Source organism: Cottoperca gobio, unplaced genomic scaffold (assembly GCF_900634415.1).
Source record: "Cottoperca gobio unplaced genomic scaffold, fCotGob3.1 fCotGob3_319arrow_ctg1, whole genome shotgun sequence".
Lineage (NCBI taxonomy): Eukaryota > Metazoa > Chordata > Actinopteri > Perciformes > Bovichtidae > Cottoperca > Cottoperca gobio.
The window spans coordinates 52,501-66,719 of NW_021166927.1; the positions used below are offsets into that span (position 1 = coordinate 52,501).

The 14,219-nt window shown below is 40.9% G+C and overlaps 1 protein-coding gene across 1 annotated transcript; it reads left to right on the plus strand.

Moving 5' to 3' along the window:
• Nucleotides 1-528: 528 nt before the first annotated feature.
• Nucleotides 529-11,173, plus strand: LOC115005558 (arrestin domain-containing protein 3-like). The gene is made up of 8 exons (XM_029427429.1): nt 529-1,036; nt 3,849-3,930; nt 5,493-5,640; nt 6,466-6,568; nt 6,673-6,929; nt 9,364-9,517; nt 9,588-9,742; nt 10,042-11,173. Exons 1-8 carry the CDS (start codon nt 757-759, stop codon nt 10,117-10,119), a joined length of 1,257 nt encoding a protein of 418 aa, XP_029283289.1. The 5' UTR covers nt 529-756; the 3' UTR covers nt 10,120-11,173.
• Nucleotides 11,174-14,219: the final 3,046 nt, after the last annotated feature.

Genomic DNA, 14,219 nt, shown 5'->3' on the forward strand with positions numbered 1-14,219 from the left:
ATAATTGTATATCTATATATCTCTCTATCTCTCTCTAAATCACTTCTCTCTACTACCCTTCTCTCTTCTCTTCTCTATCTCTTCTATTCTATATACAATTATTTATATATAAGTATATAATTATATACTTATAGAAATGTGAGAACTTCACAAATGTGGAAACACCCTCTCAGGGTTTGTGAATGCTGTTTTCAGTGTGTTTATTTTCTCTGGTGGTGGAAGAGCTCTGAGCTAATGTTTTAGTTACAGTTACAAGTAAAAGTCCTGCATTGAACATCTTACTAAGTTTAAGGTGCAGTTCTTGAAATGTTCTTAATTACTTTCCACCACTTCTGCCAAATGATTATTAAGTATTCTTAATCTATCTCCTTTTCATAAGAAACATGTTGAGGACAAGTGGAGGACACGTCCTGCTGTGTGTGTGCGTGCGTGCGTGCGTGCGTGTGTGTGTGCGTGCGGCCGGTGGGTGCGCACATGCTCAGTGAGGTTATTTTTGCGCACAGAGGCTTTAAGAGCCGGGCGGCTGGAGGCAGACGGCAGCAGAGACACCGGGGAGACGCTAGAGACACCGGGAGGAGAGCGGGGAGCTGCGGCCCATCAGCTGTGCGTCTCACTCGGATGAAGCATCACCGACACGGCGGCGGACCCGGCTCTGAGCTGGGCACCCGGAGCTAGGCGCATGTATTTGTGCCACACGGCTCTACGCGCAACGTCTCCTCCATAGACTCTTTATTTGTGTTTGTTTTCTCTTCCATCATGGTGCTCGGCAAAGTGAAGGTCTTGGCGATCTACTTTGACAGCTTGAATGAGAACAACCTGCCCGCGTTCTCCGGGGGAGACCTGGTGACAGGGAGGGTGGTGGTGGAGGTGACCGGGGATGTGCGGGTGAAGAGTCTGGACATAACCGCGAGAGGAGTCGCCAAGGTCCGCTGGACCGAGTCGAGGAACGCCGGAGCCAACACGGCGTACACTCAGAACTACACGGAGGAGGTGGAGTACTTGCACCACTACGACACCTTGATAGGAGAGGAGAGAGGTAAGGAGTCAGAACATCTTACTGTCAGCTTACTGATGTGTGCAGCGATCAGCTGATGTCTGAAACTTTTGACAGGAGCTGCTGTTGATGTGCTAGAAAACTTTATTAATACTGAACAGAGAAAACATCCTTCAGTGGTGCTGATGCAACAGCTGATGCTTTCCTCACTTCAAATGAACACATGCATGATTCAGTCTTGGCGTCTCGCGTGCACAAAACGACGCTTAGTGAGTGATTAAAGGTGTAACGAGAGGCTGCGTGCAGTCTCAGTCTGCTGCAGGACAAGAAGTTGCTCTCAATGTAGGAAACACTTCGCGTAAAAATAAAGAAATCGGTTCAAAGTCGAAAGCAAACGAAGAATTTGTTCTTATGTTTTGTGCAACATTCACTCAAACTGAAAGGGAATAAACATTTTTACTGATGACATCCTGAAGCTAAGCTCGCTCAGGCAACTCCCTTTGTTAGAAGCGGTTCAAACCTGTTCAGAAACTGCCAGAGAGGGAGAGGGGGGGGGGGGGGGGGGGGGGGGGGCCGGCTGACTCTGTGTGTGTGTGTGTTGAATTCGATCAGCTGCTGGTTGAACCTCCCCCCACCACTTCCTCCACCTGTGTTTTCTGTTTTTACTTGTAAAACATGATGCAAATGAGCAGAGCACCGTTAGATGCAGATGAGATCTCCGTGCACGATCAGTAGAACCAGTAGAACCAGTAGAACCAGTATGTGTCTCAGACTAACCACGGCGTGTGTTTTGCTGCCTCCTCACTGGACTCCAACTATAAACTGTTTTTATGTGAGACACGTTGGGACTGAATTATTTCCCCACGAAGAAGAACGTGGAGGACTGTGCTCTTGTTTCTCAGGACTTCATTTACTTCCTGTCAGTGTTTAGCTCTTCAAGGATGAGGTCAAAGGTCAAGAGGAAGTGAAATAATGACGTCAGTGTTGCTTCAACTTTCAGGGATGAATTTATTAAATCTGACTTGATGAAACAACTTCCAGGATGTTTCTGGAGCTTTTGATCGGAAGACATGATCTTCCTCAGCAGTTAAAAAGCTAAATAAATAAAGCAACAGTAAAAACAGGAACATACCTAAAGGGCACACATGTCCGGATGTTAATGAAAGTGGTTTGTGATTCAGATCTGCTCCTGAAAACGATGGATTCACATTCAGTGTATTGTGTGAGACGGGAAGTGTTCGGCTTCTCCGCTTTTATCGACAACATAGTCGCGTAAAAGTTGGGATTTTAAAGTTCACTCTTAGTGCTCGGCGTTTTAAAATCCATCCAATAACTCCACCTGCTGAGGAAGACCATGAGAAAGCTCCAGCACAGCGTGCACCGTGTGGGGAGGGTTGCTTTTATAAACGGTCAGTGAAACCGGACTTTAAGTTGAATTCTTCTTCTCTGTGTGTATTTGTGTGTCTGATGAAATAAAAGCACCTGAATGTAAAATACATTTCTCTTCTGTCATCATTTACCTGCTAGTTCAGTGTGAGTGTAGGACCTCCTCCCTCCTCCTCTCCTGCAACACACCACATGTCTGTACTCATGTGGGCAGGGGCTTGTCAGGGCTGCACCAATCAGAGAGCTCAGAGTCACAGCTCTCCTCCAATGGGGAGCCGGAGGTGTAACGCATGCGTTGGAGTTTCCAGCTGAAGGAAGCTGCTCAGTCTGGTTCATACCGGTCTGCTCCTGCTGCTCTCTGTGTGTATGCTGGGGAACACACACACACACACACTCACACGCAAGCTGTTTATGACAGCTCTCAAGGCACACACACACACACACACACACACACACACACACACACAGATGCAGGCTGAGTGCTGAGGTGGCAGGAAGCTGAAGTTCAGCAGGTTGAGTTCAGTTTAATCACAGAAGCACAAACAATAACAGCAGAAATGAGGAAGTGGATGGAGGCGGTGTTCTTTCTCCCACAGCGTGTGTGTTGCTAAGAGATGCGTCACTTCTCAGGATCAGAATCACTTATTAAAGGATAAATAAAGAAACAGAAGAACATAACTCCGTACAACTAGTTCTGTGCAAACTTGTTTTGATAAAATGACTTTGAACGTGATGACACTTGTTTATTTTTACTGTGTGTTATACTTTCATATAGTTTGATACAACACCTGAGTGCTGCATCACTAAACAACTGTTTTAATGTTTTACTTTGAGCTGTAGAGGAACTTTGCACGAATAAAATACAGTTTAAAAATGGTAAAAATCGTGATTGTAACATCAGGAAGTGTCCGATCAAAAGAGTATAAATAATATATTAATAATTGATTAAATACAATTAAATAAGTGAATTTCCAGCTTTTACATTAATGCACGAGGAATAATAATATAACAGCATAATGTATAAAGTATGACACCAATTTCTATACTTAATACGTTATTTAATGAAGGACTTTGACTTCTAGCAGAGTGTATTTACATTGTGGTGCTTTTACTTTTACTGAAGTAAAGGATCTGAATATAGAGCTGCAACTAATGATTACTTTCCTTATCAATATTCTGTCAGTTATTTTCTGCATAGATTAAAAACGTCCTCAAACACCAAGATGACGTCGTCACATTGTGAGTGTTGTCCGACCCCCCCCCCCCCCCCTTCAGTATTCACTTTACTTGATATAAAACCTTCATGTGTGAGGGACTGAAGCTGCGTGAGGAACATCTGAAAGTGAAGGTTGCAGCTCACTTTGTGTCCTGCATGCCTCCAGCCCTGTGAGGTGATACGTCTGCGGAGTGATATGTGTTCACAGATGCGCTGCAGGTGCTTTTGGAAACGTGTTGTTTAATCTTTCAGATGAGGATTGTCCAGAGGAAGGTCTGACCGTTCTGCACGCCGGCGTTCACGAGTTCGCGTTCAGCTTCAACCTGCCGCAGATGTGAGTAACATTTGACTTCTGCTCCGCGACACTTCTCACTGAACAATTACACCTTTACATAAAACACACAGGATACACACTTTGGTACAGATTAAAGCAGAAGTCTGCAACGTGTTTGACTCGAGCTCTCCCGCGGTGTCGCGTCTCAGATGTCGAGGAGAAGTTGAAATAATAAGCGTTGTTTCTCTTGGCTGTGAACGTGTGATGATGACAAACACTCGGTGAATAAATGAAACGTGAGATGTGTGTGTGGAGCGACGAGGAGACCTTAACGCATGAAACAAATCCTCTCTTCTTCTTCTGTGTTGAAGATGTTTATATTTAGGTTATTATATATATTATATTATATATATTTAGAACTTGTGATCTGACTCGACTGATATTCTCAGGCTAGTGACTGAAACTTTCATTTCATTCTGGAAATTCTGTTAATTTGATGCGATTAATTCACCATAAAAACATATTTGTTCTTCAGAACTGATTATTTATTTATTTAAATATTTCACTGAGACATCACCAGAGAAGCCGTTGAAAATAACATTGTTTATTTATTTTTTATTTATGTAAGTTTACAATTTATTTTACAAAGTTTGTAGTTTTTGATAAACTGGATTTATTTAGTTTTCATCCGCAGAGTTCAGATCTATGTTCAGCCAGTCTGTGTCTTATTTATTAACATTATTATTATTATTATTATTATTATTATTATTATTATTATTATTATTATTATTATCATTATTATTATTATTATTATTATTATTATTATTATTATTATTATTATTATTATTATTATTATTATTATCATTATTATTATTATTATTATCATTATTATTATTATTATCATTATTATTATTATTATTATTATTATTATCATTATTATTATTATCATTATTATTATTATTATTATTATTATTATTATTATTATCATTATTATTATTATCATTATTATTATTATTATTATTATTATTATTATTATTATTATTATCATTATTATTATTATTAGTATTATTATTATCATTATTATTATTATTATCATTATTATTATTTATTATTGTTATTATTATTATCATTATTATTATTATTATTATTATTATTATCATTATATTATTATCATTATTATTATTATTATTGTTATTATTATTATCATTATTATTATTATTATTATTATTATTATTATCATTATTATTATTATCATTATTATTATTATTATTATTATTATTATTATTATTGTTATTTTTTCATCAGATGCAAAAAACAACAACAACATGTCAGACAAACCTACATCGTCAACAACCAATCAGAACTCAGCTTCTTCTTCTCTCGCATTAATCATCTGACCCCTCAGCTTGATCTGGTGACCCTTTGGAGGGCCTGACCCCCTATGTTGGGAACCTCTGCACTAAACTAACTGTATATAAAGTATTTAAAAGAGGAACGTGCTCTAACATGGAGGCTTCACTGTTAACTATCTGATGTTATTGCACTGCTGATCCTTCTTTACCTGAGTGTGATTATTACTACGTTTCGATATTAATAATGTGTGTCGTCCTCCCGCCTGTCAGGGCTCTGGCCACGTCCTTCGAAGGGAAGCACGGCAGTGTGAGGTACTGGGTGAAAGCCGAACTGCACCGTCCGTGGCTGCTGCCGGTCAAAGTGAAGAAAGAGTTCATTGTGTTCGAACACATCGACATCAACACGCCGCTGCTGCTGGTAGGAGACGCGTCACACGCTCTCCTTCAAAGGGCTTTTATATATTTATATTTACGCCTCACTCTTCACACACTGGTGTACACAGTAGAGTAGCAGAGTCAGATGAGCAGCGTGGAGCTGAAACAGCCGCTCAGCTGCCGCAGGGAACATTTAACCACCGGGAGAATAAAACACTTCAACACACATACAAGTGAAATTCAAAGGACTTCAAAGTGACGTCACAAAAGATGCAATAACAAGCACACGGGTATATAACGTGTGTGTGTGTTTACTTTGTACTTCTACTCCACTCAGAGACAAATGTTGTACTTTTTACTCCTCTACATTTATTTTGACAGCTTTAATTATTTTTCAGAGTTAGATTATTAATGCAAAATATAAATAATCTAATAAATAATTATATATTGTTTTAGATTAAACTCCCCAGCAGTTTATAAAGTCATTAAAAAGAGTGATGAACACATTAATGCATCAATTATTATAATACAATAATATAATATATATATATGTATGTATAAAAAAACATTTATTTTCTTTATATATATTTTTAAAATATATATATATATTAAAAAAAAGAAATATATATATTTATATAATTCTGAAATGGGGCCGCATAATGAGTACTTTTAAATTTGGAGCTTTGAGTATATTGTAACGCCAATACTTCTTCTTTTACTTGTAACAGTAGTAACGGAGTATTTCTCTCTGTAGTATTACTACTTTCCCTCCAGTAAAAGTACCTAAGAGTACTTCTTCCACCCCGATGGTTTCATATGTCGGCTGCGAGGCTGTTGAAGTGTTAACTCAGATGCTCCTGTGCTTCAGGCTCCTCAGGCGGGATCGAAGGAGAAGACGCTGTGCTGCTGGTTCTGTGCTTCAGGCCCGATCTCCCTCAGCGCCAAGATAGAGCGAAAGGGCTACACACCAGGTGAGCAGCCGTCCTCCGACTCTTCTCCCTCTTCTTCTTCACTCTTCACTTATTTCACTTCTCTCTCAGTCCGACAGACTGATCTCTTCTCCCTTCTCTCCAAGGCGATTCCATCCAAATCTTCGCCGAGGTGGAGAACTGTTCGTCCCGGGTCGTGGTGCCCAAAGCCGCTCTGTACCAGACCCAGACCTTCTTCGCCAAGGGCAAGGGCAAGCAGATCCAGCAGCTGGTGTCTAACCTGAGAGGAGACCCTCTGCCACAGGGGAAGAGCCAGAGCTGGGAGGGCAAACTGCTGAAGATCCCCCCGGTGTCGCCCTCCATCCTGGACTGTCCCATCATCAGGGTGGAGTACGCCCTCGTGGTGAGTCCACGGCTCTGACTTACAGATCTGACCCGGGACACTGACGAAGTACTTTACTTCAGTAAAAGTATTTTATAATGTAAAAATACTCAGATAAAAGTACAGAAATGTTTCCAGCAACATGTTTTCTCACTATGCTAACTTTTTATCTTTTATCTAAATTAACTTTTAAAAATGAACAAAATACATTTGTGTGTAAAATAGATTTTTAAATGTAACAATAACATGATAATAACTAATAACAGAAATGTGCCAACATCAAACTAAACGTTGCTAATAACTTTAACCTTTAATGCAACTTTATTCTTGTTTTTATTTCTTTAAATCCAAATGTGGTTTTATAATATGTTTATTTTGTTTATGTCTTTTAATGTTTTTGTAAAACACTTTGAATTGTCTTGTTGTTCAAATGTGTTCTATAAATAAACTTACCTCTAAACTACCAATAACCTGCTAATAACATCCATAAACTACCAATAACCTGCTAATAACATCCATAAACTACTAATAACCTGCTAATAACATCCATAAACTACTAATAACCTGCTAATAACATCCATAAACTACTAATAACCTGCTAATAACACCCATAAACTACTAATAACCTGCTAATAACATCCATAAACTACTAATAACCTACTAATAACATCCATAAACTACCAATAACCTGCTAATAACGTCCATAAACTACCAATAACCTGCTAATACATCCATAAACTACTAATAACCTGCTAATAACATCCATAAACTACCAATAAACTACCAATAACCTGCTAATAACATCCATAAACTACCAATAACCTGCTAATAACGTCCATAAACTACCAATAACCTGCTAATAACATCCATAAACTACCAATAACCTGCTAATAACCTCCATAAACTACTAATAACCTGCTAATAACATCCATAAACTACCAATAACCTGCTAATAACATCCATAAACTACCAATAACCTGCTAATAACATCCATAAACTACAAATAACCTGTTAATAACATCCATAAACTACTAATAATGTGCTAATAACATCCATAAACTACTAATAACCTGCTAATAACATCCATAAACTACTAATAACCTGTTAATAACATCCATAAACTACTAATAACCTGCTAATAAACATCCATAAACTACCAATAACCTGCTAATAACATCCATAAACTACCAATAACCTGCTAATAACATCCATAAACTACAAATAACCTGTTAATAACATCCATAAACTACTAATAACCTGCTAATAACATCCATAAACTACCAATAACCTGCTAATAACGTCCATAAACTACTAATAACCTGCTAATAACATCCATAAACTACCAATAACCTGCTAATAACATCCATAAACTACCAATAACCTGCTAATAACATCCATAAACTACTAATAACCTGCTAATAACATCCATAAACTACTAATAACCTGTTAATAACATCCATAAACTACTAATAATCTGCTAATAACATCCATAAAACGACCAATAACCTGCTAATAATGTCCATAAACTACTAATAACCTGCTAATAACATCCATAAACTACCAATAACCTGCTAATAACATCCATAAACTACTAATAACCTGCTAATAACATCCATAAACTACTAATAACCTGCTAATAACATCCATAAACTACCAATAACCTGCTAATAACATCCATAAACTACCAATAACCTGCTAATAACATCCATAAACTACTAATAACCTGCTAATAACATCCATAAACTACTAATAACCTGCTAATAACATCCATAAACTACTAATAACCTGCTAATAACATCCATAAACTACTAATAACCTGCTAATAACGTCCATAAACTACAAATAACCTGCTAATAACATCCATAAACTACTAATAACCTGCTAATAACATCCATAAACTACTAATAACCTGCTAATAACATCCATAAACTACTAATAACCTGCTAATAACATCCATAAACTACTAATAACCTGCTAATAACATCCATAAACTACCAATAACCTGCTAATAACATCCATAAACTACTAATAACCTGCTAATAACATCCATAAACTACCAATAACCTGAATATAAATCACTTATAATAAGACAATAAAACATACTAACAACCTGTAATAACATTATGCTGCTGATGACACGCACAGTCTACAGATATCTTACTAACAGTCTGTTAACTTTGTACAAAGTGAAGTGTAAGATTGAGGGATATTATTATGGTTATGAAATGGGGGGATGATGTAGTTGGTTCAGGGCGATGCTTGGAAGCAGGAAGTTGCAGATAAAGAACGCAGTGTTCTGACATGGTGCACATGTTTCCTGCAGAGTGTTCCCAGCTGCACAAAGCTCCTGTGTTTATGAAAATACTTCTCAGGTGTTGATCTCCTCTGCTCCAACTGGCAACCAAATGTGCGTCCCCCTCCTTCATGTTTCCCCCCCCTGCCTCTCTGCCTGCAGGTGTATGTGGATGTTCCCGGCGGGTTGAATTTGTCTCTGTCGCTGCCGTTGGTGATCGGGACCATACCTCTGCACGCCTGCGCCTCCCGAACCTCCAGCATCAGCAGCACCTGCAGCACTCTGAGCTGGCTGGGCCTGTCGGAGCGGCCGGAGGGTACGTGCAGTCACCGCACGACTCTGCACGTCTCAGTACAGCATCTCTAACGCTCGTGTGTTTGTTGCAGCCCCGCCGAGTTACAGCGATCTGGCAATATCAGAGTCTCACAGGCGGGACTGTCTGCACGGCTGTGAGAGGGCTGACGGGGGGGCAGAGGAGCGGGGATCTCTGCTAACATACATCACAGAGTTCAGATATCTGCCCCCACCGCTCTACTCTGAGGTACATACACACACACACATGCGCACACACGCACACACGCACACATACGCACACGCACACGCACACACACACACACACACACACACACACACACACACACACACACACACACACACACACACACACACAATCATTGACATGAATTATTTTCCAAAACCATCTAACAATGATGTGCGTCTTTATGTTTATTCTTTTGACCTGAGGTCTAATGTTTTTTATAAACTGAGAACACATGCAGTTCTCTTTAGCCTTTAGTTTTATAAACATGTCTCTGTGCCCCCACCCCGCCACCCCCTCAGGTGGATCCGTACCCAGACCCCGTGGAGGTGTGCGGGGCCGAGGATGTCAGGAGACCCGACATGTGTCCGTCCCGCTGAGGAGAGCTCGTGAGCTCAGTGGAGCTTCTGCACAACCCTCGGCTGCTGGCACCGCAGCTTCTCACCAGATTATGTATCATGATAAATAAGGCGAGACCTCCCTGACCCGGCAGGCAGCTCGGAGAGTATTCGGTGACATATGGACCAGGGATTTGGAGCCATGCTGGATCCTCTACATCCTGAGCTCAAGATGAGGCAAAACAAAAGGTTCTGTGACACGGCTGTCCGGCTCCGACGGGCACAACGATCACTCAGGTGGACAGACGCCGACCGCTGCCTCACTCACCATTTTGCACATACCGTAATCACTGTTCTTCTACCCGTGGTTTTATATTCTGCAGATCGCCGCGGGCCTGTAAGCTACAGTAGATTCTGTCCAAACATTATTGTACTCTTTAAGCTAAAAGGCACATTTACGACGGGACGCTATCGTCACATAAAGGGTAGTTTGAGCTTCTGCGGCCGGCAGGTGTCGCTGGCACCAGACTTCAGGTGGAAAACGTCTTTCTGTGATTAAAGAGAGAAAACAAAGCAGACGTGTCATAACTTCAAGTGTGTGTGTGTGTGTGTGCGTGTGTGTGTGTGTGTATGAGAGGTGTGTGTGTGTATGAGAGGTGTGTGTGTGTATGAGAGGTGTGTGTGTGTGTGTGTGTCGGTTTCAATGACCAGGTACAAATCCACACAGGGTCAAGAGGAAAAGCACAACTCAGACCAACCAAGATAAAGTACCACAAGTCGCCTGTCGGTTTCTGTTTCAAGCTTCTCTTGCTGTAGATTCTTTCTTCACACACGATGTCGAGGAGCGTTGCGCTCGCTTAAACAACGCATTAAAAGATAAAAATGTTTACAGATAAATATATCAAATTAAGAATGTTCAAACATCTTCCACCTAAACCTTCAAAGTGCAATATATTTTTGTATTTGTGATTTGTTTGCACTAGTTTTTCACTCTGTTGCTGTTGATTCCATTTCTGTGCATTATATATTATTGTCATGATCGTATTGCTCTTATGATCAACTTTTGATAAAATAAAAAGTTTATTTTATAAAATAATGAGACGTCTGCGGTGTTTTTATTTATGGACATTCTTAATATTATGGGGTCCTGCAGGAGAGACTCCATGTTCTCTGCAATAAGCTGGAAATATGAGCGTAAAGCCAGAATCATGCATCACTAACTCTTCAGTGGAAGTCACTTCCTGTTGACGGTGTCATAGCCTCGTGGACGCACCACCGTGTCGCTGCAGCAGCTGCTCCTCTGCTGTCTGCTGCAGATACAACACAGCAGATCTGACCTCATTCTGAACTCTGCAGCCTCACAAACAGCCTTCAGGGGGAAATAAGATATTTGGGTGTTTCAACACTTACAGCAGGGGGGTCAAACTCATGTCAGTTCAGGGGCCACATGCAGCACAATCTGATCTCAAGTGGGACTGGACCAGTAACATCACAGCATAATAACCTGTAAATAACCACACACTCCAAATGTTTCCCTCGTTTTAGTGTCTCATTTTATCATTTACACATGTGTGTTATAACTTACAGATCACAGTATGTCTACAAAGACACAAACATTTAGTCACAGGTATGTGGAACAGTATTTTACTTTATGATCAAAATAAATAATTTTTACAACTTTACACTTACATGTATTGGATGTATTGGTTGTATTGGATGTATTGGATGTATTGGTTGTATTGGTTGTATTGATGTATTGGTTGTATTGGATGTATTGGATGATTGTATTGGTTGTATTGGATTGTATTGGTTGTATTGGTTGTATTGGATGTATTGGATGTATTGGTTGTATTGGATGTATTGGATGTATTGGATGTATTGGATGTATGGATTGTATTGGTTGTATTGGATGTATTGGATGTATTGGATGTATTGGTTGTATTGGATGTATTGGTTGTATTGGTTGTATTGGATTGTATTGGATGTATTGGATGTATTGGATGTATTGGTTGTATTGGATGTATTGGTTGTATTGGTTGTATTGGTTGTATTGGATGTATTGGATGTATTGGATGTATTGGATGTATTGGTTGTATTGGTTGTATTGGTTGTATTGGATGTATTGGATGTATTGGTTGTATTGGTTGTATTGGTTGTATTGGATGTATTGGATGTATTGGTTGTATTGGATGTATTGGATGTATTGGATGTATTGGATGTATTGGTTGTATTGGATGTATTGGATGTATTGGTTGTATTGGATGTATTGGATGTATGTATTGGTTGTATTGGTTGTATTGGATGTATTGGATGTATTGGTTGTATTGGATGTATTGCACTTGCATGGCTTGTTGTTAATGCACTTCTTCCATCGTTAACTGCAAACACTCATCACAGATTCTATACGGACGTCTTCAGTATTCAGAACGGATCAACTTGCTCCAGATGTGTGTAACACTCATATTCCCACATTCCTGTTAGCAACAGAGACACAACACAGACTCCCCGGCAGGAAGTCACAGCGAGGGCAGCGCAGGATAAAAGTCCAGGCGCCTTCACACTTTGGTATAGAAAATAAAAAGTGACCTTGGCATGAAACACATGCTGACGCTGCACACGGTGTTGTCTTCCTTACGGTCCAGCTCACACACCATGTCTTACTGTGAACCTGAGATTACAGACTCAACTTCACTAATACGCATTAAATACACTATGTACGTTTTATTGATCACACGGTCACCAGACTGTTTCACAAGGTCACACTCACAGTATCAGTGTGACCTTCATCCCCCCACTGTTTCTATACATACATTTGTAGAAGATTCCCCTGGTATTGAGACGCTCTTAGTATCCTGTGTGTTCAGAATAATCGATATTGTTGACGCTGATGTCAGTTCAGAAGGTTTATAATACATAAGAACATAACAATAACAATCTATGATGCTACGCTCAGTTTGGATCAGGATTCTGTTTCGACTGGTTCTTCTCAACTCAGCTCACTTTAGGTACCAGATGGTCTCACTGCAGATACTGACTCATCATGTTCATCATGTTCATCATGTTCTCCACATTCATCGTGTGAGCTTAGCTGGAGATCTTTTAATCATCTCTACTTCTTCTTCTTCTTCTTCTTCTTCTTCTTCTTCTTCTTCTTCTTCATCTCCTTCTTCTCTCCTTCTCTCTCTTCTTCTTCTTCTTCTTCATCTGAGGCGGCGGCATAGGCAGGCTAAGGAGGCGAAGAGGGGACAGAAGGTATGGGGAAGGAGCGCGGAGAAGGAGCCACGGGGCCCACCGGCGGAGGAGGGAGGAGAAGGACGGAGAAAGAGGAGAAGGAGGAGACGAAGGGAGGAGAAGGAGGAGCAGGAGGAGGCCGGAGGGAGCAGGATGATGAGACCGGAGAAGGAGGAAGCGGAGACGGAGGAGGATGAGGAGGCGAAGGGAGACGGCGGGGCCGAAGAAGGAGGAGAGCAGGAGACGGAGGAGAAGGAGGCGCTGCGGAGGAGCCGGAGGAGGAGGAAGGAGGAGGAGAAGGGAGAATGAGCGGAGAAGGAGGGCCGAAGGCGGAGAAGGAGGATGCGCAGGAGACGGAGGAGGAGGGCGGAGGCGGAGGAGGAGAAGAGGCGAGGAGGACGAGTAGTGGTCAGCCAGATGTAGGATAGGAGTATTATTAGTATGAGTCGGCTGATAATGGATGCTGAAGGTCTGAGCATGAGGGGAATCCTTCTTGTAATTCTTCTTCGCGAGAATGCTTCTAAGGCTGCTGTTATGCTGGTGTGATGCAAGGAGGAGAATGCTTACCTGCGAGCCGGCCGTATTGCTTAGTAGAAGTCGGCTCCGGCTTCGCAGGGATGCTGTCAGGAGAAGTCTTGATAGCGTGATAATGCTTCGTCTACGGCGGGAGACTGCTTCGCCTTAGGGTCAGAATCCTTCTTCTTCGCCTTCTTGCTTCTCCTTCTCCGGCTGCGCCTGGTGCGCAATGCGTCTTTAGCACGGCGGCGGCGCAGGAGGATACGGAGTCTCTCTGAGAAGTCGTGCCTCCTGCTTGCTCTGAAGTGCATTGAGAAGGAGAGGAGGAGAAGGAGGGAGAAGACGAATGAGGAGAAGGAGGTTTTTTAGGAGGTTTACGCGTTATCTGTGAGTCC

Excerpts from the sequence above, each read along its gene's own strand:
- LOC115005558 (XM_029427429.1), top strand. The coding sequence starts at position 757 with ATGGTGCTCGGCAAAGTGAAGGTCTTGGCGATCTACTTTGACAGCTTG. Across the intron at positions 1,037-3,848 it reads CTTGATAGGAGAGGAGAGAG|ATGAGGATTGTCCAGAGGAA; the intron begins GTAAGGAGTCAG and ends TTAATCTTTCAG. Across the intron at positions 3,931-5,492 it reads AGCTTCAACCTGCCGCAGAT|GGCTCTGGCCACGTCCTTCG; the intron begins GTGAGTAACATT and ends CCCGCCTGTCAG.